At 45.2% G+C, this 27,635-nt stretch overlaps 1 protein-coding gene and 1 pseudogene across 3 annotated transcripts in view; one reads left to right on the plus strand and one right to left on the minus strand.

Annotated features, from left to right (window-relative positions):
• Positions 1–27,635, plus strand: part of LOC143765582 (uncharacterized) — a 52,937-nt pseudogene that overhangs the window by 11,109 nt on the left and 14,193 nt on the right. The gene's annotated exons all lie outside the window — the stretch shown is intronic.
• On the minus strand, positions 25,129–26,103 carry LOC143765581 (uncharacterized). Its single transcript, XM_077252414.1, has one exon. The coding sequence runs from the start codon at positions 25,874–25,876 to the stop codon at positions 25,316–25,318; it is 561 nt and encodes a 186-aa protein (XP_077108529.1). The 5' UTR covers positions 25,877–26,103; the 3' UTR covers positions 25,129–25,315.

A 27,635-nucleotide genomic window follows, 5' to 3' on the forward strand; every position in this document is an offset into this window, starting at 1 on the left:
GCTCTGAGGAGGTGGTAGCTTTACTGACCGCAATCCCTAATCCTAACACCAACACTAGAAATAGCCGTGGGACGTTCCTATCTCTGCCTAGACGCCTCGACACAGCCTAAGAACTAACTACCCCTGAAGATGGATACGGAAAACTATCTCGCCTCAGAGAAACCCCCAAAAGGAAAGATAGCCCCCCACAAATATTAACAGTGAGTGGAGAGGGAAATGACAAACTCAGAAATGAAAATAGATTTCAGCAAAGGAGGCCAACACTATCTAAATAGACAGAGATAGAAAATGATACTGTGCGGTCAGTATAAAAACTAAAATCCACGCAGATGCAAATCTGCACCCCAGAGCTTCCAACTAGCCTGAATATTTCATAATGACAAGCTGGACAAAAGAGACATAACTTAAACCTGAACAGAAGGTCAAAAGCAGGGATACACCCAAGAACTAGCAGAACTTATCTTAAGCTGAAATGGACTGGCCAACAGAGTACTTCCAGGAGAGGACTGAATCCAACAGGAAAACATTGACAGCTGGCATAGACTACAGACTAGAGCCCAGTTAAATAACAAGGCCAGGGAACCGATTAGTGAAGGCAGCTGCTAAGTTCCACTCGAAACCACCAGAGGGAGCCCAAGAGCAGAACTCCCAAAAATACCATTCATAGCCACAGAATGGAGCCCAAGAACGGAATTCACAACAGTACCCCCCCTTGAGGAGGGGTCACCGAACCCTCACCAGAGCCCCCAGGCCGATCGGGACGAGCCAAATGAAAAGCACGTACCAAATCGGCAGCATGGACATCGGAGGCAACAACCCAGGAATTATCCTCCTGACCATAACCCTTCCACTTGACCAGATACTGAAGTTTCCGCCTCGACAGACGAGAATCCAAAATCTTCTCCACCACATATTCCAACTCCCCCTCAACCAACACCGGAGCAGGAGGGTCAACAGAGGGGACCATGGGCACCACATACCTCCGCAACAAAGATCTATGGAACACATTATGAATGGAAAAAGAAGCTGGAAGGGCCAAATGAAAAGACACCGGATTGATAATTTCCGAAATCTTATAAGGACCAATAAAACGAGGCTTGAACTTAGGGGAAGAGACCTTCATAGGAACATGACGAGAAGACAACCAGACCAAATCCCCAACCCGAAGCCGGGGACCAACACACCGACGGCGGTTAGCAAAACGTTGAGCCTTTTCCTGAGACAATGTTAAATTGTCCACCACATGAGTCCAAATCCGCTGCAACCTGTCCACCACAGAATCTACCCCAGGACAGTCCGAAGGCTCAACCTGCCCTGAAGAAAAACGAGGATGAAAACCGAAGTTACAAAAAAAAGGCGAAACCAAGGTAGCCGAACTAGCCCGATTATTAAGGGCAAACTCGGCCAACGGCAAAAAGGTAACCCAATCATCTTGATCAGCAGACACAAAGCATCTCAAATAGGTTTCCAAGGTCTGATTGGTTCGCTCCGTCTGTCCATTTGTCTGAGGGTGAAATGCCGAAGAAAAAGACAAATTAATGCCCATTCTAACACAAAAGGACCGCCAAAACCTAGAAACAAACTGGGTACCTCTATCAGACACAATATTCTCCGGAATACCATGCAAACGAACCACATGCTGAAAAAATAAGGGAACCAAATCAGAGGAGGAAGGCAACTTAGGCAAAGGTACCAAGTGGACCATTTTAGAAAATCGGTCACAAACCACCCAGATGACAGACATCTTCTGAGAAACAGGAAGATCAGAAATAAAATCCATGGAAATATGCGTCCAAGGCCTCTCAGGGATAGGCAAAGGCAAAAGCAACCCACTAGCACGAGAACAGCAGGGCTTAGCCTGGGCACAGGTCCCACAGCACTGCACGAAGGAACGCACATCCCGTGACAAAGAAGACCACCAAAAGGACCTGGCAACCAAATCTCTGGTGCCAAAGATCCCAGGATGACCAGCCAATACAGAACAATGAATCTCAGAAATCACCTTACTAGTCCATCTATCAGGAACAAACAATTTCCCTACAGGACAGCGGTCGGGTCTATCAGCCTGAAACTCCTGAAGCACCCACCGCAAATCAGGGGAGATAGCAGAAAGAATCACCCCCTCCTTGAGAATACCAGCCGGCTCAGGGACTCCCGGAGAATCAGGCAAAAAACTCCTAGACAGGGCATCAGCCTTCACATTCTTAGATCCCGGAAGATACGAGACCACAAAATCAAAACGGGAGAAAAACAAAGACCACCGAGCCTGTCTAGGATTCAACCTCTTGGCAGACTCTAGGTAAATCAGATTCTTATGATCGGTCAAGACCACAACACGATGCTTAGCTCCCTCAAGCCAATGTCGCCACTCCTCAAATGCCCACTTCATAACCAACAACTCCCGATTGCCGACATTATAATTACGCTCAGCAGGCGAAAACTTTCTGGAGAAGAAAGCACACAGTTTCAACACAGAGCCATCAGAATTTCTCTGAGACAGAACAGCTCCTGCCCTAATCTCCGAAGCATCAACCTCAACCTGAAAAGGGAGAGAAACATCTGGCTGACGCAACACAGGGGCAGAAGTAAAACGACGCTTAAGCTCCTGAAAGGCCTTCACAGCCGTAGAGGACCAATTCACCACATCAGCACCTTTCTTGGTCAAATCAGTCAGAGGTTTAACCACAGTAGAAAAATTAGCAATGAAGCGGCGATAAAAATTAGCAAAGCCCAAAAATTTCTGGAGGCTTTTCACAGATGTGGGTTGAGTCCAATCATAAATAGCCTGGACCTTAACAGGGTCCATTTCAATAGCCGAGGGAGAAAAAATGAACCCCAGAAAAGAAACCTTCTGAACTCCAAAAAGGCACTTAGACCCCTTCACAAACAGTGCATTAGCACGAAGAATCTGAAACACCATCCTGACCTGCTTCACATGAGACTCCCAATCATCGGAAAAAAACAAAATATCATCCAAATATACAATCATGAATTTATCCAGATACTCCCGGAAAATATCATGCATAAAAAACTGAAACACAGATGGAGCATTAGAGAGCCCGAAAGGCATCACAAGATATTCAAAATGGCCTTCGGGCGTATTAAATGCTGTTTTCCATTCATTACCCTGTTTGATGCGGACAAGATTATACGCCCCTCGAAGGTCAATCTTGGTAAACCAGCTAGCCCCTTTAATCCGAGCAAACAAATCAGAGAGCAAAGGCAAAGGGTACTGGAATTTGACAGTGATCTTATTGAGAAGGCGATAATCTATACAGGGCCTCAAGGAGCCATCCTTCTTGGCAACAAAAAAGAACCCCGCTCCCAACGGTGACGAAGACGAGCGAATATGCCCCTTCTCCAAGGACTCCTTTACATAACTCCGCATAGCGGCATGCTGTGGCACAGACAGATTGAAAAGTCGGCCCTTAGGGAACTTACAGCCAGGAATCAAATTAATAGCGCAATCATAGTCCCTATGAGGAGGCAGGGGACTGGATTTGGGTTCCTCAAATACTGTATATCCTGGAAATCCGACAAAAACTCAGGAACTTCAGAAGAAGGGGACGAGGAAATTGACATCAGAGGAATGTCACTATGTATCCCCTGACAACCCCAACTAGTCACAGACATAGATTTCCAATCCAGCACTGGATTATGTACCTGTAACCATGGAAACCCCAGCACAACCACATCATGCAAATTATGCAACACCAAAAAGCGAATATTTTCCTGATGTGCTGGAGCCATGTTCATGGTTAACTGTGTCCAGTACTGAGGTTTATTCTTGGCCAATGGCGTAGCATCAATCCCCCTCAAGGGAATAGGGCTCTGCAAGGGCTCCAAGGAAAAACCACAGCGCTTGGCAAATTCTAGGTCCATTAAGTTCAGGGCAGCGCCAGAATCCACAAATGCCATTACAGAAAAGGACGACAATGAGCAAATCAGGGTAATAGACAAGAGAAATTTAAGCTGTACAGTACTGATGGTAACCGACCTAGCAACCCTCTTAGTATGCTTCGGGCAGTCAGAGATAGCATGAGTAGCGTCACCACAGTAAAAACACAGCCCATTCTGACGTCTGAACTCCTGCCGTTCTGCTCTCGTCAAAATCCTATCACATTGCATAGGCTCAGAACTCTGTCCAGAGGACACCGCCATATGGTGCACCACCTTACGTTCACGTAGGTGTCGATCAATCTGAATGGCCAGAGACATTGATTCGTTCAAACCAGCAGGCGTGGGGAACCCCACCATAACATCTTTCAGGGTTTCAGAAAGACCCTTTCTGAAAATAGCTGCCAGGGCATCCTCATTCCATTTTGTAAGCACAGACCACTTTCTAAATTTCTGACAATATATTTCTACTGCTTCCTGACCCTGACCAAGAGCCAGCAAGAATTTTTCTGCCTGATCCACAGTATTAGGTTCGTCATAAAGCAGTCCAAGCGCTTGAAAAAATGAATCTACATTGAGCAATGCAGGATTCCCTGGCTCAAGCGAGAATGCCCAGTCCTGTGGGTCTCCGTGCAGCAGAGAAATAACAATCTTCACCTGCTGAATGGGGTCACCAGAGGAACGGGGTCTCAGAGCAAAAAACAATCTGCAATTATTTTTAAAGTTCAAAAACAGAAAACAAATCAGGGATAGGAATTCTAGGCTCAGAAACAGGCGTTTGAATAACATAATCTTGGATACTCTGTACCCTTGCAGCGAGATGATCAACACGCGCAGACAGACCCTGAACCTCCATATCAGCACCAAGCTCCTGAACCATCCAAAGATCAAGGGGAAAAAAAAAGGACCAAGCAGGCAACAAGGAAAAAAAGCAATGACTCAGAACTTTCTTTTCCCTCTTTTGAGATGCATTTAACACATTGTGGGCCAGCTGTACTGTTATGACCTGGTGGTTACGGAGTAGTACTGAGATGACCTGGTGGGTAAAACCAATCATGGACACGCTCCGAGGAGGTGGCAGCTCCACCGATAACAATCACAGTTATGACCTGGTGATTACGGAGCAGCACAGAAATGACCTGGTGGGTAAAATGTACAAGCTCTGAGGAGGTGGTAGCTTTACTGACCGCAATCCCTACTCCTAACACCAACACTAGAAATAGCCGTGGGACATTCCTATCTCTGCCTAGATGCCTCGACACAGCCTAAGAACTAACTACCCCTGAAGATGGATACGGAAAACTATCTCGCCTCAGAGAAACCCCCAAAAGGAAAGATAGCCCCCCACAAATATTAACGGTGAGTGGAGAGGGAAATGACAAACTCAGAAATGAAAATAGATTTCAGCAAAGGAGGCCAACACTATCTAAATAGACAGAGATAGAAAAGGATACTGTGCGGTCAGTATAAAAACTAAAATCCACGCAGAGTTTACAAAAATAACCTCCACACCGACTCACGGTGTGGAGGGGCAAATCTGCACCCCAGAGCTTCCAACTAGCCAGAATATTTCATAATGACAAGCTGGACAAAAGAGACATAACTTAAACCTGAACAGAAGGTCAAAAGCAGGGATACACCCAAGAACTAGCAGAACTTATCTTAAGCTGAAATGGACTGGCCAACAGAGTACTTCCAGGAGAGGCCTGAATCCAACAGGAAAACATTGACAGCTGGCATAGACTACAGACTAGAGCCCAGTTAAATAACAAGGCCAGGGAACCGATTAGTGAAAGCAGCTGCTAAGTTCCACTCGAAACCACCAGAGGGAGCCCAAGAGCAGAACTCCCAAAAATACCATTCATAGCCACAGAATGGAGCCCAAGAACGGAATTCACAACAGGTTATGGCCAGGAGAATAATTCTTGGGTTGTTGCCTCCGATGTCCATGCCGCTGATTTGGTTCGTGCTTTTCACTTGGCTCGTCCTGATCGGCCTGGGGGCTCTGGTGAGGGTTCGGTGACCCCTCCTCAAGGGGGGGGTACTGTTGTGAATTCCGCTCTTGGGCTTCCTCCGGTGGTTCTAAGTGGTACGACTGCTCCTTGGATTTAGTAGTCAGCAGCTGCTTCCACTGATGGTCTTTCTGGCTCGGCTATTTAGCCTGGTTCTATCCTTCAGCCAGTGCCAGTTGTCAATGGTTCCTGGTTGGATTCACATCTCTGCTTGGATTTCCCTGATATTCTGACCAGTTCAGCAAAGATAAGTCCTTGCTTGTTCTTTTGCAGTCCACTTGTTGTGGACTTAATCGTTCTGAACTTTCTATGTTTTTTCTAGTCCAGCTTGTCAGTATGGATTTATTCAGTTAAGCTGGAAGCTCTGGGAAGCAGATTTACCCTCCACACCTTTAGTCAGGTGTGGAGATTTTGTAAACTCTGTGGTGGATTTTTCTAGTTTTTAATACTGACCGCACAGTATTCTGTCCTGTTCTATCTATCTAGCTAGAGGGCCTCCTTTGCTACATCCTGGTTTCATTCTGTGTATGTCATTTCCCTCTCCACTCACAGTCAATATTTGTGGGGGGCAGTCTATCCTTTGGGGATTTTCTCTGAGGCAAGATAGCTTTCCTGTTTCTATCTTTAGGGGTAGTTAGTCCTCCGGCTGTGACGAGGTGTCTAGGGAGTGACAGGAACATCCCACGACTACTTCTAGTGCTGTGCTAAGCTCAGGAACTGCGGTCAGTACAGGTACCACCTCCTCCAGAGCACGCCCCATGTTGCTCCTAAACCACCAGCTTATAACACGTAACACCCTTGACCTGATCTTTGTCCGGCTCTGTTCAATCTCCTACCTAGATAACTCACCGCTTCCCCTCTCTGACCACAACATTCTCTCCTTCATGCTCACAAATCCTCACTCACCCCAACACCCTCCTACCTACCACACATTCAGAAATCTACATGCTATTAATCCTCACGCACTTTCAGACTCCCTACACTCATCATTGTCCCCAATCTCTTCTTTTTCCTGTCCTGATCTGGCTGTACATCACTTCAATGACACTCTTAGAAGCACCCTTGACCAAGTAGCTCCCCTCACCCTCAGAACCTCCAAACACAGAGTGAAACAGCCCTGGCTCACATTGCAAACCTGATTTCTCCAGTGATGCTCTAGGTGTGCTGAACGCTTATGGAGGAAAACGCGCACACCAGAAGACTTCATACACTTCAAATTTATGTTAAGGACCTATAACTCTGCCCTTCACCTCGCCAAACAGACCTACTTCACCACCCTGATCTCCTCACTATCCAACAACCCCAAGAAACTTTTTGACACCTTTCACTCCCTCCTCAGGCCAGAAGCACAAGCCCCTATCATAGACATTTGTGCTGATGACCTGGCCTCCCACTTTATAGAGAAAATATACAATATCCGTCAGGAAATCCGCTCCCAGACACCAAGTGCAGTGACTCCCATCCCTCCCTGCATCTCCCCTGGCTCACTCTCCACAGAAGAAGTCTCCAAGCTCCTCTCCTCTTCCGACTACATGCACCACCGACCCCATTCCCTCACACCTCCTCCAGTCTCTCTCTCCAGTCGTCACAACTCACCTAACTACAATCTTTAATCTCTCCCTCTCCTCTGGCATTTTCCTGTCATGTTGGACGCTGTTCAGACCAGGTGGTTCGATAGACAGCGGTAATTCCGCTTTTGACCACTATGTGCTCATTGGCGTCGGCTTGATTTTATCTAGCTGGTCCGGGGTTAATTTACCTGATGCTCGGATTGGAAGCTGGGCCATGCCCATTGCCTTTAAATAGTTCTCCTGAACATTGGGCGTCGCTGATTATAGCTTCTGTCTTGTGCGTTGTTATCTCGGTCTGGAGTGGTGAGCTAGTAGTTGCAGTATCGTTGCTGGTGGTGTATTTCCCTTTGTCTTATTTACTCCTTCCTATATTTGTATTTATTTTGCCCTGCGCATTTATAGTGTATTCCTGAGTGACTGTGGCGTGGTGTATATTTTCCGTTATCCTTGTCTGTTCTAACTGTGGGTATTGGTGTATGATCTTTTCACTGGGTGGTGGGCGGTGGTTTCAGCCTAGGGTTGAAACAGGAGACAGGGCGAGGGTCGAGGCCTAGACATGCACACCATCAGTGTAAACTCTAGGTAGAGGGTCAGTCAGGATTTCCCTAGTCTGAGGGAAATTGCAGGGGCCCGGGTTATTAGCTCTTGCCCACCTAGTCTCCCCGTGACATTATAATCGGCCTTTAAAAAAAAAAAAAAAAAAATGGGTTTCCTTTTTTTGTTTTGTCATGGATCTCATGACTTCCATAACCCGCCAGTTGGAGGCGCTGTCCCTACAGGTCACTGAGTTGAGGGGGGCAGTGCAGCAACAGGGACTAGCAGTATCTAATGTGCAAGCTGGAGCGACAGGTAGAGTTGCTGAGCCTAAGTTTCCTTTGCCTGAAAAATTTGCTGGGGAACGCAGTAAATTTGTTTCTTTTCGTGAAGCTTGCAAACTATATTTCCATATGCGCCCGATCTCCTCAGGTAATGAGGCTCAGCGTGTGGGCCTGGTGTTGTCATTGTTAAGCGGGGATCCCCAAGCATGGGCGTTTTCTTTGCCATCTGATTCTGCTGCATTTGACTCTGTCTGACAGCAGGTTTTAGGATTGAAAAACTGCCTCATCCTATCTGCGCGGTCACCATCAATGCTGCTCCTCTCTCACAGGGGGAGATTACTGAATTTGTGGCTGAGGTGAAACTCCACATTGGGGTTCTACATTCCGAGCAGGTTACATGTAAGGTGCTCAGGAATCTTCCTGCTCAGGTGGTTTTGGGTTTTCCATGGTTGTCTATGCACAACCCGGTAATTGACTGGAAAATTCAGGACATAATTCAGTTGAGTGAATTCTGCCAGGAGAATTGCATGTGTGTCTGCTGTGACTTCAAGCATTCCTGAGTCACTTCTGGATTTTGTGGATGTGTTCTCTGAGAAGGGTTGTTCAGAGTTGCCGCCACATCTGTGGCCTATGACTGTACTATCAGATTTAAACCAGGGGCCAAATTGCCTAAAGCAAGGATGTTAAACATCTCCGGTCCGGAGAGACAAGCATTAAAGCTTGACCTCAGGGGGCATACAACCTCATAAGAGTCCATCAAGGTGATGAGTGGAAGACGGCTTTTAATACCCCTGAGGGTCATTTTGAAAATTCGGTGATGTCATTTGGGTTGACTAACGCACCTGCAGTGATCCAACATTTGATTAACCCCTTACCGACATCAGACGTACTATCCCGTCCGATGTCGGCTCCCCTGCTTTGATGCAGGGCTCCGCGGTGAGCCCGCATCAAAGCCGGGACATGTCAGCTGTTTTGAACAGCTGACATGTGCCCGCAATAGGCGTGGGCAGAATCGCGATCTGCCCGCGCCTATTAACTAGTTAAATGCCGCTGTCAAACGCAGACAGCGGCATTTAACTACCGCATCTGGCCGGGCGGCCGGAAATGACGTCATCGCCAACCCCCGTCACATGATCGGGGGTCGGCGATGTGTCAGGAAGGTAACCATAGAGGTCCTTGAGACCTCTATGGTTACTGATCCTCGGTAGCTGTGAGCGCCACCCTGTGGTCGACGCTCACAGCACACCTGTATTTCTGCTACATAGCAGCGATCTGATGATCGCTGTTATGTAGGAGAGCCGATCGCGTTGTGCCTGCTTCTAGCCTCCCATGGAGGCTATTGAAGCATGGCAAAAGTAAAAAAAAAAAGTAAAAAAAAAGTGAAAAAAATAAAAAAAAACATAAAAGTTTAAATCAGCCCCCTTTCGCCCCAATCAAAATAAATCAATAAAAAAAATATCAAACCTACACATATTTGGTATCGCCGCGTTCAGAATCGCCCGATCTATCAATAAAAAAAAAGCATTAACCTGATCGCTAAATGGCGTAATGAGAAAAAAATCGAAACACCAGAATTACGTTTTTTTGGTCGCCGCGATATTGCATTAAAATGCAATAACGGGCGATCAAAAGAACGTATCTGCACCAAAATGCTATCATTAAAAACGCCAGCTCGGCATGCAAAAAATAAGGCCTCACCTGACCCCAGATCACGAAAAATGGAGACGCTACGAGTATCGGAAAATGGCGCAATTTATTTTTTTTTTTTGCAAAGTTTGGAATTTTTTTTCACCACTTAGGTGAAAAATAACCTAGTCATGTTAGGTGTCTATGAACTCGTACTGACCTGGAGAATCATAATGGCAGGTCAGTTTTAGCATTTAGCGAACCTAGCAAAAAAGCCAAACAAAAAACTAGTGTGGGATTGCACTTTTTTTGCAATTTCACTGCACTTGGAATTTTTTTCCCATTTTCTAGTACACGATATGGTAAAACCAATGATGTTGTTCAAAAGTACAACTCGTCCCGCAAAAAATAAGCCCTCACATGGCCAAATTGACGGAAAAATAAAAAAGTTATGGCTCTGGGAAGGAGGGGAGCGAAAAACGAACACGGAAAAACGAAAAATCCCACGGTCATGAAGGGGTTAATTATGTGTTTTCGCATGTTTTGGGGAAATTCGTTATCGTGTACCTAGATGACATTCTCATATATATTCTTGCGACCGTGATACTCATTTAGATCATGTCAGGCAGGTGTTACAGCTTCTCAGAGAGAATAAGCTGTATGCTAAACTTGAGAAATGTGTATTTTCTGTTCAAGAGTTGCCTTTCTTGGGTTATATTGTGTCTGCTTCTGGTTTTAAAATGGACGCCACTAAGGTGCAAGCGGTGCTGCATTGGGAACGGCCTGTTAACCTGAAAGCACTTCAGCGGTTCCTTGGGTTTTCTAACTACTATAGGAAATGTATCAAGGATTTTTCCATCATTGCTAAACCGCTAACTGACATGACTAAAAAGGGTACCAATTTTTCCGTTTGGCCTGAGGCTGCTGTGCGCGCATTTGAATTTCTTAAGAACAGTTTTGTTTCAGCCCCCATTCTTGTGCAGCCAGACGTGTTGAAGCCTTTTGTTGTGGAGGTCGATGCGTCTGAGGTTGGTGTGGGGGCGGTGCTGTCACAAGGCTCATCTTTGAGTGATTTGCGTCCATGCACCTATTTCTCCAAGAAACTGTCGTCCGCCGAACGTAACTACGATATCGGCAACAGGGAGTTGTTGGCAATCAAGTTGGCCTTTGAGGAATGGCGACACTTCTTGGAGGGTTACTGTTATTACCGATCATAAGAATCTGCTGTATTTGGAGTCAGCCAAGCGTCTGTCCCCCAGGCAGGCTCGCTGGGCATTGTTTTTCACGCGGTTCAATTTTGTTGTCACTTACAGACCGGGGTCTAAAAACACTAAGGTGGATGCTCTATCCAGGTGTTTTCTGGGGGGACAACCTCGGGAGGATCCAGTACCCATCCTCCAAAAGGGTGTTATGGTTTCGGCTCTCACTACCGAGGTTGAGGCTGAGATTGCCGAGGCTCAGGAGGAGGTACCATCTGAGCTTCCCATCAACAAATCTTTTGTACCGCTTCATCTCCGCCTAAAGGTTTTGGCGGAGCATCATGATGCTGTCCTTGCTGGCCACCCAGGGGTTAGAGGTACCTTGGAGTTGGTGTCACGTCGGTTTTGGTGGCCCAAGATCCTACAGGACGTGGTCTCATACGTGTCAGCTTGTACCACGTGCGCTAGGGCAAAGACGCCCCGCTCCCGTCCTGTTGGCACACTACTTCCTCTTGAGGTACCTAGTAAGCCATGGACGGAAATCTCCATGGATTTCTTCACTGATTTGCCCTCCTCAACTGGGAACACGGTCATCTTGGTGATTGTTGATCGGTTTTCAAAAATGTCGCACTTTGTGTCTTCGCCTTCGTTGCCTAACGCTAAGACTCTGGCTCAGGTATTTGTGCAGGAGGTGGTCAGACTTCATGGGGTTCTGTCTGACATCGTGTCTGATAGGGGTTCTAAGTTTGTGGCAAAATTTTGGAAAGCATTTTGCTCACGGCTGGGGATCAAGTTGTCTCATTCTTTGGCATTTCATCCTCAGTCAAATGGTCAGACTGAGCGTATGAACCAAAATTTGGAACAGTACTTACGCTGCTTTGTCTCTTGATAACCAGGAGGAGTGGTCTACCTTTCTTCCTTTGGCTGAGTTTGCCATCAATAATCACCGCCAGGAGTCATCTGGGGAGTCTCCGTTTTTTTGTGTTTACGGGCTACATCCTCAATTTTGTACTTTGAATCAGAGGGGCTCTTCCGGCGTTCCGGAGGAGGACCAGTTAGGAGCACAATTGTCATCAGTCTGGAGGAGAGTTAAACAGCGCCTGTTGAGTGTTGGTGCTAGGTACAAACGTGTGGCTGACAGTAGGCGTGTGCCAGGTCCGGACCTGAGTGTGGATGACTGGGTGTGGTTATCCACAAAAAACATAAGACTCAAAATACCATCCCTTAAATTGGGTCCACGGTTTATTGGTCCATTTAGGGTCACCGCCGTCATTAACCCAGTAGCGTACCGATTGGAGCTTCCTACGGTGTATAAGATACACAACGTGTTCCACAGGTCTCTTTTAAAGAAGGTGGTGGGTTCTGTGGACGCGGCGCCTATGCCACCTCCAGTCTTGGTGGATGGTAATTTGGAATTTGAAGTCTCCAAGGTGGTTGACTCTCGTGTAGTGCGCCGCACTTTACAGTACTTGGTACACTGGTACACTGGCGTGGTTATGGGCCTGAGGAGAGGTCCTGGGTACCAGCCTCGGACATTCATGCGGATCGGCTGGTCAGGTTTTTTCAAGCCGGGTCCTATAAGCCGTGAGGGCCCTGGGGTCCCTCGTAGAAGGCGGGGTACTGTCATGTCGGACGCTGTTCAGACCAGGTCGTTCGACAGACAGCGGTAATTCCGCTTTTGACCACTATGTGCTCATTGGCGTCGGCTAGATTTTATCTAGCTGGTCCGGGGTTAATTTACCTGATGCTCCGATTGGAAGCTGGGCCATGCCCATTGCCTTTAAATAGTTCTCCTGAACATTGGGCGTCCCCAATTATAGCTTCTGTCTTGTGCGTTGTTATCTCGGTCTGGAGTGGTGAGCTAGTAGTTGGAGTATCGTTGCTGGTGGTGTATTTCCCTTTGTCTTATTTACTCCTTCCTATATTTGTATTTATTTTGCCCTGCGCATTTATAGTGTATTCCTGAGTGACTGCGGCGTGGTGTATATTTTCCGTTATCCTTGTCTGTTCTAACTGTGGGTATTGGTGTATGGTGGTTTCAGCCTAGGGATGAAACAGGAGACAGGGCGAGGGTCGAGGCCTAGACATGCACACCATCAGTGTAAACTCTAGGTAGAGGGTCAGTCAGGATTTCCCTAGTCTGAGGGAAATTGCAGGGGCCCGGGTTATTAGCTCTTGCCCACCTAGTCTCACCGTGACATTTCCCCTCCTCCTTCAAATACTCTATCATTACTCCATTACTAAAGAAACCCACCCTTGACCCATCCTGCACAAACAACTACAGACCGGTCTCCAATCTCCCCTTCATCTCTAAACTCTTGGAGCGCCTGATCTACTCCCGCCTTACCTGTTACCTCTCCACTCACTCCCTCCTAGACCCTTCACAGTCCGGTTTCCGCACCCTACATTCGACAAACTGCACTCATCATAGTGACAAATGACCTTCTGACAGCAAAATGTAACGGTGACCACTCTCTGCTCATTCTTCTTGACCTTTATGCAGCTTTTGACCACCCTCTCTTACTCTCTAGGCTCCAGTCACTAGGCATTAAGGACACTGCTCTCTCCTGGTTCCCCTCCTATCTTTCTGACCGCTCCTTCAGTGTTCTTTTCTCTGGCTCCACTTTATCTCCTCTTCCTCTCACTGTTGGGGTACCTCAGGGCTCAGTCCTTGGCCCCTTCTCTTCGCCCTCTACACAGCCCCAATTGGACAGACCATCAGCAGATTTGGCTTTCAGTACCATCTTTATGCTGATGACACACAACTATACACATCAGCCCCTGACCTTACCCCCGCTGTACTACAGAACGCCACTGACTGTCTGTCTGTCTGCAGTCTCCAACATCATGTCCGCTCTCTATCTGAAACTCAACCTCTCCAAAACTGAACTTCTTCTGCTCCCGCCGTCTACTAACCTCCCTAAATCTGACATTTCCCTCTCCGTGGGTGGCACCATAATAACGCCTAGGCAGCAGGTGCGGTGTCTGGGTGTTATGTTTGACTCCGATCTCTCCTTCACCTCCCATATACAATCTTTTGCCTGCTCTTGCCACTTACACCTAAAGAACATCTCTAGAATCCACCTATTTCTCACCATGGAAACAACAAAAGCCCTCACTGTCGCCCTGATCCACTCCCGCCTGGACTACTGCAATGCTCTATTAATTGGCCTGTCCCTCACTCAACTTTCCCCTTTCCAGTCCATCCTTAATGCAGCAGCCAGGGTTGTCCATCTGGCCAATCGTTACTCGGACGCGTCCGCTCTTCGACAGTCGTTACACTGGCTGCCCATTCATTACAGGATACAATTCAAAGTACTTGATCTCACCCACAAAGATCTCCACAGTGCGGCACCCCCTTACATCTCCTCCCTCATTTCTGTCTATTGGTCTAACCGACCACTGCGCTCTGCAAATGACTTTTGAATAACCTCTGCATTAATCCGTACCTCCCACTCCCGACCCCAAGACTTCGCCCGTGCTGCGCCAATCCTCTGGAATGCTCTACCCCAAGATATTAGGACCATCCACAATTTGCATAGTTTTAGGCGCTCCCTCAAAACACATTTGTTCAGAGCGGCCTTCCACGTTCACTAATCAAAGTCATTTTGTTTGTGTGTGTGTGTGTGTGTGTGTGTGTGTGGCCCATTCACTATCTCCATCTATCCCCCACCCCCTGAAGATGGCTGCACCATCATTGTAAATGCATCATTGTAAATACACACCTGTACTTTGTATCTCCCCCACCTCATTGTAGATTGTAAGCTCTCACGAGCAGGGTCATCTTATTTCACTTTAATTATTGTATTGTTAACGTTGTTACTTATGACTGTTCTGTTTAAAACTGTAAAGCGCTGCGGAATATGTTGGCGCTATATAAATAAAGATTATTATTATTATGTAAGGTGCATGTTTCCACAGAGCACAAGCAGTGTGGGTCCTCACTCCACCATGGTTAAGCCATGCCACCCATATAGTTTCTTTTATATTCCACTCAGAGGCATAGCTAAGGATTTGGTTCAGGGGTGGCGAAACTTCTGAGTTGGCCCCGAACCAGGTAATCCTGATCACAACTATGGTGATGCACCCTAATAGTGGATGTAGGAGAACCTCAGCACATGACCGCGCTGTTACTCAAAAAAATCTCTATGCAAAGACCAACACGGATATTACTGCCATATTGTGGCCATATAGTGGTAGATATCAGTCCTGCTGAACTTGTAAGAGATTACAGTACAGTTACAGATAGTGACTTACAGCTGAAGTTCTTTCTGCTGGGGGAGTCATTCACTTTTCATTCTGTCCCAGACCAACATGACAGTTTCTTACAGCCAAGACTCATCTGCAGAGATTACAATAAAGAGACATTTGACTTCTCACAGTTCCAGCACTGTCCTCATCTGTCCCCAACCTGCCCTGTGCAAGTGCCCTAGAAAACAATGCTGACATTTTGCCCCCTACAAAGTAATAATGCCCTCTGTGTGCCCCTTTGACAAGTCATAATAACCTCAGTGCCCCATAACAAAAAGTGCCTACTTAACATTTAATAATGTCCCCCCCTGTACAGCTCCCTTCTACACAGTATGATGCTCTTCTATACAAAGTATAATGTCCCCACATTATATAGTACCCTCCCCATTCCGAGGGTACTTGTACAAACAAGATAAGACATAAGAGAGTAATTCAAATGCTTTCCTAAACAAGCTGTGCATGTACAGTAATTGCCAGACTGGATGCATAGTGCAGGGATTTCCTGCTTGTTCTGTCATTCTGTGCCGTGTTGGAAGATTTCAGTACAACCTTTTATCACTGTGACTGTTGTGTACGGCAAAGGAAGTGACGTCTGGTCCTGAATAACCTGCATTTGTTCACATGTAACATTATTACAATCAGTAAATACATAAAAATCAGCTGGTAAATGGAATTATCACGTTAACTGTACCAATATCATACAAAAGAAACTGAAAAGAATAACATTTTTTCTTTCTTTTCATTATAGTATAGTATAATTTCAGTTTAAGACTGCATTTAAAGTGACCTGGGAAAAAATTGAAATCTCCACTCCCCACTACCAAAATTATTTTACCCAGTTCACAAATGCACATACAGTTATGAGAAGCGTCTCTTAGGAGTAGATGGTGTGGCAAATGCCTCGGGTGCTGGATGTTTGGAGGTGTTGGGTGCCGGTCTCCAAAAGGAACTAATGTTCCCAGTTCTCACATAAGAGCCTTTTTAAACTTGAAAAATATCTAATTTCAGGACTGAAACATTGTATGAATAAAACACTTTTATTTTGAAAACCTTTTGATTGTTCAAAACTTTTTGATCAGAAGTTTGGATTCCGGTCACCAGGTAATAACTGTCCAGTTTTTGCTCTTATTTTAGTCTTGTTTAAATCAACCATACAGCTCCAGAAATATGGGTGTTTTTATTTGGTGCTAATTTTTAGGGTGTTATCAGGGGGCCTGACACACCGGATTCTCTAGGGGGGGTGTTTAGGCTGCTTTTTGAGTCACGCCCCCTTAGTAAATACCATGGAAATTAAACGGAACCTGTCACCAGCAAAAATGCTATTACCTGCAGGTTGATAGCGTTACTAATCTGCCCGGTGCCTGCCCATAGCCAAATGCTTGGGGGGGGGGGGGAGAAAATTAACTTTATTATCCCTAGTAGCATTTGGTTTCAGTCATGGGGAGCAGCTGGTTCAATCACCACTCTGAGAATACTGACACTGGCACTGCATTGGGGCCAGTTGTCAGTTGGATCTGGGAGCGCGGTTCCAAAAGTGCAAAGATGTTGTTCCTGGGGTCTTTCTTCAAGACCGAATCCCTTCCAGTCCACAAGAAAAAATGTTTTTTCCTCTTACCTTCTTGGTGGCCAGGATGTTCTCCACCTCGAAAATGTCCGCAGAGCTGACTGGAGCAGGAGTTGTGCCTGGATCTTTGAAGAATGAACTAAGGACAACAGGCTTGAGGAGAGAAACGTGGAAAGAGTTGGGGATCCGTAAAGAGGCAGGGAGTTTGAGCATGTAGGCTATAGGATTAATTTGTTTAAGAACCTTGAACAGAACGATGAAGCGAGGACCTAGTTTATTGGAGAGTATGTTGAGACATCATATCTAGACAACAGCCAGACCTTTCCCCCAGGACAAAACAGAGCCGGATCCAAATGTTTCTTGCGTTTTTTTAAATCAATTCAGAGAACTTCAATGAGGTGGACTTGGAATATCAGAGGAAGTGGAAAAAGGGAACAGAATATTGGAGTGTTAATCACAGACAACAAAAAATTGAGATTTGGCAGAAGATTCACTCACATGGTTGCCCCAGGCAGTAGTTCAGCCCAGTCACTATGGTGGTCATTGCCAAAATGCAGCAGGTATTTGGTCAGGATCTAAGTTCAACCTGATCACTGGATTTAGGATGGTAGGCCGAAGAGAAACCCAAAGTGACATCCAGTAGACTGCTGGTAGTCATCCAGAAACAAAAGGTAAACTGGAAACCTTTATCCAAGACCATATAGAGCGGTATACCATGGACGTGAAAAATATGTAAAATAAACACTGCTAGCACTGGAGGGAGTGGATGAAGACCTGACAGAGAAGTGAAAGGAGCCATCTTGGAGAAGTGATCCACAACCACCCAAATGACGGTACACCGGGCTGATACTGGAAGATCAATGATGAAATCCATTGCAAAATGCTGCCAGGGAGCAGATCATACGGGCAGAGGAATTGACCGACTGGTCTGAAGCTATTTTGGAATCTTGTTCTGGGCACAAGAGGGGCAAGCAGAAACAAAATCCTTGTGTACGGTTGGCCACCAATAATGTTGGTAACAGGACAATATAAAAATATATTTGAATAGCAGTTGCCTTGCTCTTTAAATTGATGTTTGTGCCTCACTCAGAGACAATCGTCGATACCGAATGTTCTGGTGCACAAAACCTGTTTGTGTTTGGGCTGCAATGTCTCCCATGGCCCCAGGTGGCAGGGTGCAGTAGCACCCCTGAGTGCCGGTGGGGCCGCCGCTTCAGCCGGCCTCCCATTGTCCGGCATAGGAACTTCAGTCCATTAGAGCAATACGTGGTCTGTTGGGCCCGTTCTCCATCCATCTCACTTGTGGCCTTCCTCTTCTGCGGCTCTCACTCCAGGGGTGATGACGGGTGGGAGACCGTCAGCTCTGTCCTCAACTACATCCCCCTGTACTGCCAGGCCACCCAGGTCACGCTCCTCCACAGCCCCATCACTCTCTGAAACAGCTTCAGACCGTCGTATTCTTGCTTGTGGCAGCAGAGTGTACCTCATGCTCCTCTCTCGCTGAGCTCTGGAGGTAAAATGGCACCGGTCTCTGTGTTTCTCTCTCATCGCTAGCTTCCTGTTTGTTCGACTCAGTCTTTTTGGGGCTGGTCTTCTGATGCATCTGATGTGTCACGCTTTACTCTCAGCAACTCTGCTTGCCGATCTTCACCCGAAGGACCGCACTTAATTTTGCATTGTTCCGTCCTCTGACACACACCTCCCATCTTAAGCCGGGGCCTGGCTGCAGGGCATATACTCTTCTGGGTCGACACACAAGTGGGCTGAGCACATTTTCAGGCTCCTAGGTGCCATCCACTCCAATGAAAGCCGTCGCCACTGTTTTCAGCCATCAATCCTAAGACCCCCTATCGTCTGCGCCACTGATCTTCTCTAGCCGAAATTCTTCCTGCAGAGAAACCTCATCCTACCGACTACGCCAAGTGTAACATGGCCTGGGGCGGTAGCTGTGGGCAAGGTACTCTTGTTTCACGCCCCAAAAGCTACATGAAAATGGGGCTCCTGGCTGTGTGTGTGGTTGTATTATGGCTGTGGACACCATCAGGTTCAGCACTGGCACAATTTGTGCGGTGCTGGACCCCTTTAAACCCACGATGAGGAAACCTGAGAAGTTTGTAAAAATAAAGTCCTTTTTACTGACAATAAAACTTGGATACAGAGGTTAGCAGGAAAAAAGCTTGCTGTTTTCTTCTGCACAATACAGAGGCGCATTCTTATTGGTTCTGGACGACGGCACAATACTTATGGTGAACATTACAGAAGAACAAAAAGACAAATTAGGCAACTCCATCTTCCTGGTACAGGGCCACACGGGTCAATGTGTTTTGCTTTTACCACTGCACCCTAGCTGCACTCTTGTGAGGCAGTGTAAGGAAGCACTCACTATCAATCACTTACTGACTTGCCCCTGCCTGGTTGACCCTGCTTTCCTTCATGGCTGATCTCCAGTTATGACTAACACCACAGCTTCTTTTAGCTTTTCCAGTAGTTAAGTGCCCCAAACTTGCCTGCTTGTAGCCACTCAAGATCTCTTGCTGAAACATGCTCCCTCCTTCTGAGGATAACCTTTCTTTTCTCTTGCTTACTAACAGCTAGCTCCTTACCAGGAACTAACATACACGTCCCTAACCCTCCTCACCAGAGGCTTACTACGTAGGGCAGAAGACCATGTAGCTGCTATTGATCCGGTGAGCCAGGGTTGCCCGGTAAAATAGCTGGCACTGTCATCTCCCCTGCCCGTCATCACACGTTCAGCCCTATTGGCATCCTGGATGTCAATACAACTGAAAGTAATGATGAGTGACGATCAGTGAGTACATTATGGTGGCCATAATACTGTATGGAGGACTATGGGGAGAGCATTATACTATATGGAGGACTATTATGAGGTTTAATATACAGTATGGAGGACTATTAGGTGCATTGTACTATATGGAGGACTATGGGGAGTACATTATACTATATGGAGGACTATGGGGAGTGCATTATACTATATGGAGGATTATGAGGAATGCATTATACTATATGTAGGACTATGGGGAGTGCATTATACTATATGGAGGTCTATGGGGAGTGCATTATACTATATGGAGGTCTATGGGGGTGCATTATACTGTATGGAGGACTATTGGTTGTGCATTATAATATATGGAGGACTTTGGTGAGTGCAAGACTTCTATATACACCCTTGCTCCTCCCCAATGATGGGCCAGCCTTATAGTTAACCCTGTGACCTCTGACTAACAGGATCTGCAGCCTGCAGGATGATAAAAACATGCAATACAGTACATTTTTATACATTTAACAGGGGTATTCATAGGGGTGTTACATAATCTTCTCCGCCTTTACAATTTATTTACAATTGCTCATTTTGCTCTTTAACCCAGTTAATTATTTTTTCTCCTGCTCTAAGTAGAAACAGGAAGTCTCTTGTCCCTGTATTTATCATCCCACTCTGCTCCTGACCCAGCTGCTGCCTCCTCCACTGCCAGAGACTTTTGCAAGGAAAACTGGCCTCCTGTTTCTACATAGAGCTTAGGGTACTGTCACACAGTGCCATTTTGATCGCTACGACGGCACGATCTGTGACGTCGCAGCGATCGTATGATTATCGCTCCAGCGTCGTAGACTGCGGTCACACGTTGCAATCACGGCGCTGGAGCGATGCCGAAGTCCCCGGGTAACCAGGGTAAACATCGGGTTACTAAGCGCAGGGCCGCGCTTAGTAACCCGATGTTTACCGTGGTTACCAGCGTAAACGTAAAAAAAAAAAAAACAGTACATACTCACATTCCGGTGTCTGTCCCCCGGCGTTCTGCTTCTCTGCACTGTGTAAGCACAGCGGCCGGAAAGCACAGCGGTGACGTCAGACGTCACCGCTGTGCTCGCTTTCTGGCTGGCCGGCGCTCACAGTGCAGAGAAGCTGAGACGCCGGAGGACAGACACTGGAATGTGAGTATGTACTGTTTGTTTTTTTTACGTTTACGCTGGTAACCACGGTAAACATCGGGTTACTAAGCGCGGCCCTGCGCTTAGTTACCCGATGTTTACCCTGGTTACAAGCGAACACATCGCTGGATCGCTGTCACACACAACGATCCAGCGATGTCAGCGGGTGATCAAGCGACGAAAGAAAGTTCCAAACGATCTGCTACGACGTACGATTCTCAGCAGGATCCCTGATCGCTGCTGCGTGTCAGACACTGCGATATCGTAACGATATCGCTAGAACGTCACGAATCGTACCGTCGTAGTGATCAAAATGGCACTGTGTGACGGTACCCTTAGAAGGATTCAGCTAGTCAGTTTTTATCACGTGATTAGTATAAAAAGATATTGACGTTTCAGAGTAGACCACACTGCTGTTTAAAAGAAGCAGTTCCAGAGTGGAATAACAATTTCGTAGCACATGTACGGTAGTTTGATTTTGAAAAAGAGCTCAGCGCAAGTATGAAACGCGTAAAAATAAAAACTACGACATTGCTATTCCACTCTGGAACTGCTTCCTTCATACAGCAGCTCGGTCTACTCTAAAACGTCACTCTCCTTTTTCTACTAATTGATATGCAAGATAAGGTTTACCTTCATTTGCCAACCGGACTGCAGCAGCCGTAATATTCATGGACCATTATTAAAGTTGTAACAATCACAACCCTTTCAAGTGAGCAACTTCATAACTCGTTTCTTAGCTGTACCTTTCAATATCACTCTGTGATATTGTCTCCCCCCTTTTTTTCTTTAATCACATGATGTCATAGACCAAATAGAAAATAGAAGAATTAATTGGGTAGAAAGACAAAATGAGGAGTTTGTAAGTACATAGTGCTATATAATATGATGATTGCAACATAGTAAGATGATAAACATTTTGATGGAAGTGCTTCTTTAACCCCTTAATGACCGCCAATATGCCTTTTCATGGCGGCAATTAAGGGTACTTAAACCACAGCGCCGTTAATTAACAGCACTGTGGAAAAAGTGTATAGCGCCCCCCAGAGTCGGAATTTCTCCTGGGTCTTGGCTACCAGGGGTAGCTGAGACGCCAGAGAACATGATTCGGGTCAGTTTTTACCGACCCCGGTGTTTTGATCGCCGTTATTAACGGTATAACGGCGACTGCAAAAAAAAAGTCAGATTCTCCATTTAATTTCTCTCTCATAACATGAAGTACAATATGTCATGAAAAAAAAAAACAATCTCAGATTCAGTGGAATCCTTTGAAGCGTTCCAGAGTTATAACCACATAAAGTGACAGTGGTCAGAATTGCAAAAATTGGCTTGGTCATTAAGCTGCAAATTGGCCCTGTGACTAAGGGGTTAAGGTATTAATCAGAGTAATGGAATGATGCCCTGAGTCAATATGTCTGACTCTGTCTAGACTCGCTCAGCGCACATGTGTGGTCCCTCCCTGTGTGATGCACTGCTTAGTTGCCATGATACCAACCTATGCTTAGTCTTTATTGGCTTTTCTAGACATGTGACACTTTCTAAGAGATCTGAGAGTCATTTCTGTAGCGTCAGGTGTTAACTCTGTGCTTCAGTGAACTACAAACCCCACTGACATTAAGTAAACCTGTGATGTTCAGCTTCTCCTCCAGTGCATCTGTCTCCCTCCTGAGTGATTTACATGTGTAAGAAAAATTCACGTTTACTGCATGTCATTGTACACACGGAGAAATTACCTTTATTGGATATTTATTCAGATTCTCCATAATCTTAAAGGGTTGTCTGATCACACCATATTGATGGAGAAAATAACGGATTATTGGGGTATCAGACCCACTCCGATCTCATATTGATGACCTAGTCTGTGGATAGCTCTTCAATATTGTGTGACCAGAAAACCCATTTAGGCTATGTGCACACATTGCGGATTTGTTTGTATGTTCTTCTCGTGTTTGCGTGGGTTTCCTCTGGGTTCTCCGGTTTCCTCCCACACTCCAAAGACATACTGATAGTGAATTTAGATTGTGAGCCCCATCAGGGACAGTGATGATAATGTGTGCAACCTGTAAAGCACTGCGGAATATGTTAGCGCTATATAAAGATTATTATTATTATGCTGCGGATTCGCAGCTGTTTTCCATGCGGTTTACAGTACCATGTAAACCTATGGAAAACCAAATCCGCTGTGCACATGCTGCAGAAAATACCGCATGGAAACGCTGCGTTATATATTCCGCAGCATGTTAATTCTTTGTGCAGATTCCGCAGCGGTTTACACCTGCTCCATAATAGGAATCCGCAGGTATAAAACCGCAGGTGGAATCCGCACAAAAAACGCAGGAATTCCATGGTAAATGGATTTTACAAAAAAAACGCACCCTATTCCGCAACGTGGGCACATAGCCTCAAATAGAAAATGGTCTGAAAAATATAACAGTATGTTTGGATTGCATTTGTAATCACTTAATTATTGTACTTGCACTGGGATAGATGTGTGAACCTTTTTCATGCAATATACAAGTACATGTGCAGAGTATTTAAGGCATACAAAGCCATGACGACACTTAACATCAATCATTCTAGTATGAATGATTGGTGTTAAATATGTTCACTAATTTGTAAAAAATGGGCTATTCAATAGCATTTTTCTACTTGAGATGGTGTGCTGCTTCCAGTTTTATATATTTAACCCCTTTGAGACCTTGCCCTTTTTCATTTTTGCGTTTCTGTCTTTCACTCCCCTTTTTCCCAGAGCCATAAGATTTTTATTTTTCTGTCAATATGGCCTCACATGGCCAATATGGTAAAACCAATGGTTTTGTTCAAAATTACAACTTGTCCCGCAAAAAAAACAAGCCCTCACATGGGCTTGTTTTTTGCGGGACAAGTTGTAATTTTGAACAACACCATTGGTTTAACCATATTGTGTAACTCAAAAATGGGGGGAAAACCACAAGTGCGGTGAAATTGCAAAAAAAGTGCAATTCCACAAAGGTTGTTTGGATTTTTTTTTTACCAAGTACAGCAAATGCTAAAACTGACCTGTTATTATGATTCTCCAGGTCATTACAAGTTCATAGATACCAAACATGTGTAGGTTCTTTTTTATTTTTTAAGAGGTAAAAAAAAATCCAAAGTTTGTTTAAAAAAAAATTGTGCCATTTTCCGAGACCCATAGCATCTTCATATTTCTTGATCTCAGATTGGGTGAGGGCTTATTTTTTGTGTGCCGAGCTGATGTTTTCATTGATTCCATTTTGGTGCAGATATGATTTTTTGATCGCCCGTTATTGCATTTTAATGCAATGTCGCAGCGACCAAAAAAACGTAACTCTGGCGTACTGACTTTTTTCTCGCTACGGCGTTTAGCAATCAGGTTATCTATCTATCTATCTATCTAATCAAATCCTACCAAGGACAACATCTGCAAGGAGTTTGTATGTTCTCCCCGTGTTTGCGTGGGTTTCCTCCGGGTACTCCGGTTTCCTCCCACATTCCAAAGACATACTGATAGGGAAGTAGATTGTGAGCCCCATCGGGGACAGCGATGATAATGTGTGCAAACTGTAAAGCGCTGCGGAGTATGTTAGCGCTATATAAAAATAAAGATTATTATTTTATCTATCTATCTATCTATCTATCTATCTATCTATCTATCTATCTATCTATCTATCTATCCATCCCATATCTATCTATCCCATATCTATAAATCTATCCATCTATCTTCAAAGAAACAAAAACTGAGCAACATGACCTAACAGAATGAAGCAAATGTAAACTAAAGAGTGCAGCAGACCCTGTGTGCACCAAGATATATGCAAAAATATATCGCCTTGACATGGCTGGTGGGCACACATGATATTGGCCAATTCGTGCATGAGGTACCCCAATTTTACAGTCTATTGTAAAAATAATTCCATTTAAAATTCATATATAAAATGTTTGCATGTATCTTTGCACACAATGTATGTATCTATCATTTATCTATAACATATTAATAAGTATAACAACTCTATTATTTTTGGATATCTTTGGTTAGATAAAAAAAAGACAATACTAATTTTCATCTATAATATTATCATCTATATTATATGATTTATTTATAAAATGACATGCAAATAGTAAGACAAGAACTAGAAATGCCAGAAATGCTAGACGGTATTTCTGTTATATAATACCACTCCCTCTGTTGCAGTGGTCATGATGAAATGTCCATCTGTTCCTCTGTTCTGTGATGCTCGGATCACACCGCACACGGGTGTTATAGTCCTTGTAATGTTTTTTAGATTAAACTGTTACAATCATTTATATCAGAAGACGATCTGAAATCAGGAGTAAAAGTAACATTCAGGCAGTGTTACATTAAGGTGAAATTAGAAGATTTCCTCCACATGACAGATATTGATATACAAGGTTGATATGATCAAAATGATTATTTCTTCTTAAATTGTTTCACCAAGTCAGTGAGTATCTCCAGCCCTTCGACAATTCCGTCCCCAGTGGTGGCACAACATCCTTGGACATGCCACTGGTGTCCTCCTATTTTCCTTAGCCCAAGCTCTTCGCACACTTCTCCTGGTTGCTTGGCACGAGGTAGATCTTGCTTATTAGCCAACACCACGAAGGGGACGCCTCTCATTTCATCAGTCTCCAGGATGGCGAAGAGCTCTGCCCTGGCCTCCTCAAACCTCTCAGGGTCAGCACTGTCCACCACAAATATCAGTCCTTCTGTGTTTTGATAATAATATTTCCACAGGGCTCTGATCTTGTCCTGACCTCCCACATCCCACACAGTGAATTTGACGTTACGGATGGGTTCCACAGTCTCTACATTGAAACCGACGGTGGGGATTGTACAGACTGTTTCATTCAGCTTCAGCTTGTACAGGATGGTTGTCTTCCCAGCAGCGTCCAGACCCAACATTAAGATCCGTGCCTCATATCCTGAGAACTTCATTAGGGCTTGATGGAGGGTGCTCAGCAGAAGACCCATAGCTGAAGAATGTCTCGGCCAGAACGAAAAGCAGTTTGCTCCTGTGCTTGTGCATTCTTATTTCAGACTTTCCCCTTTATTTATATACAACCCTTTCACGTGTCAGTATTATCTGTGCTCATAGCAACCGCACAAGCTGCGATCTCCTATTTCCTGCCTGTTCTGTCATTCTGTGCGGTGTTGGAAGATTTCAGTGCAACCTATTATGACAGTGACTGTTGTCTACGGCAAAGGAAGTGACCTCTCCAATAACCTGCTTTTGTACACATGTAACTTTATTGCAATCAGCAAATACAGAAAAATCATCCTGTAGATGGCGCTATCGCTTTAAGTTTAAGAAAAAAGAACCAACTGTAAACCACAGCTTATTTTTTACTGAATTTTTTATATATATACGGTATATAAAAAAATAAATAAAAAAAAATTAATTTTTTAAATTAAAACTGCACACAACCCATTTATGATAAGACTATTTTCCCACTTTTGCACTTTATTTTTTTCTCTCCTTCTATTTTTCCTCCGACACGGCTGTACGAGGACTTGTCTATTTATATAATTGCCTTGTAATGTTTTCATTTCCTGTTCTGTCTAGATGTCACCGTATCCCAGAATTCCAAGCGGAGGAAGTTCACCGATCGCCTTATTGATGCACCCAAGTAATGGGTGTCTCAATATGAAAACTGCTGCTGGTACCAACCTATTGTGCGGTACCACCAGTGGAACACCGTCGCACCACACACACACACTCTCTATAGGCCGTACGCGCCACTCACACTCACACACTCACGCAGCCTCTTGCGTGGTACCACCAGCGGAACACCGTCGAAAACATGGCGCCGCCGGGATCAGCTGAATGATTCACTGACCACCACCATCTTTGTACAGGAGGAGTGCTTGCGCAGTTTTAATGTGACTGCCACTATCTGCACAAAGATGGCAGCAGTCTGATTTACTGGACCTTTGCAAATTACGCACAGGTGCAGTGAATCACTCGGCGGATCCCGGCGGCAAATGCGCAACATGTCTACAGGCAGAGGAAGCCGGTGACATTAAAGGGGTTTTCACACGAACGAAAGTTCATTTTACAAATTGACTGTGTCTGACCGTGTACTGAGCATACCACATCTCTTGGGCAGGGGAGGATGCAAAAGACAATACTAACATTACAGCAGGGGATCACAGTGGATTCATTTTGTGAGGTAAAATGTTTCACTGACAGTTTTTAATAAATATTTTACCTCACAAAATGTATCCTCTGCGGTCTCCTACTGTATTGTCTTTTGCTTCATCCCCTGTCCAGGAGCTGTGGTATGTTCGGTACACGGTCAGACACAGACTATTTTCAAAATGAACTTTTGTTTGTGAGAAAACCCCTTTAAAAAGCAAATATCAACCCCAACATGGCTCCTCCTAAAAAGTGCGCCAATGACAATGAAAGGAAAGCAGCAAAGGCACAATGTCGAAGACAACAAAGGGCAAATGAGACTCTTGAAGACCAACAGCATCGCTGGGACAAAAACAATGCATATAAGTGTAGGCATCAAGCACATGAGTCCCCTAATGCAAAAGTCATTAGATAATCACAGGATGCCATTAGGCAACAACAGGGCAGTATGCCTGGCTGACATTACCGCCCACCCAATACGATAGTATCGGGCCTCCATCTAGTATATCATAAACATATATGAAAAGAAAACTCCACTGTGTACTTCACCACAGAAGGTAAATCTGTTTCTCCTTAAAGGGAACCTGTCACCCC

The sequence above is a fragment of the Ranitomeya variabilis genome, chromosome 4, assembly GCF_051348905.1.
Source record: "Ranitomeya variabilis isolate aRanVar5 chromosome 4, aRanVar5.hap1, whole genome shotgun sequence".
Taxonomy (NCBI): Eukaryota; Metazoa; Chordata; class Amphibia; order Anura; family Dendrobatidae; genus Ranitomeya; species Ranitomeya variabilis.

Coding starts and splice junctions, on each gene's coding strand:
- LOC143765581 (XM_077252414.1), bottom strand. CDS start 25,876: ATGGGTCTTCTGCTGAGCACCCTCCATCAAGCCCTAATGAAGTTCTCA.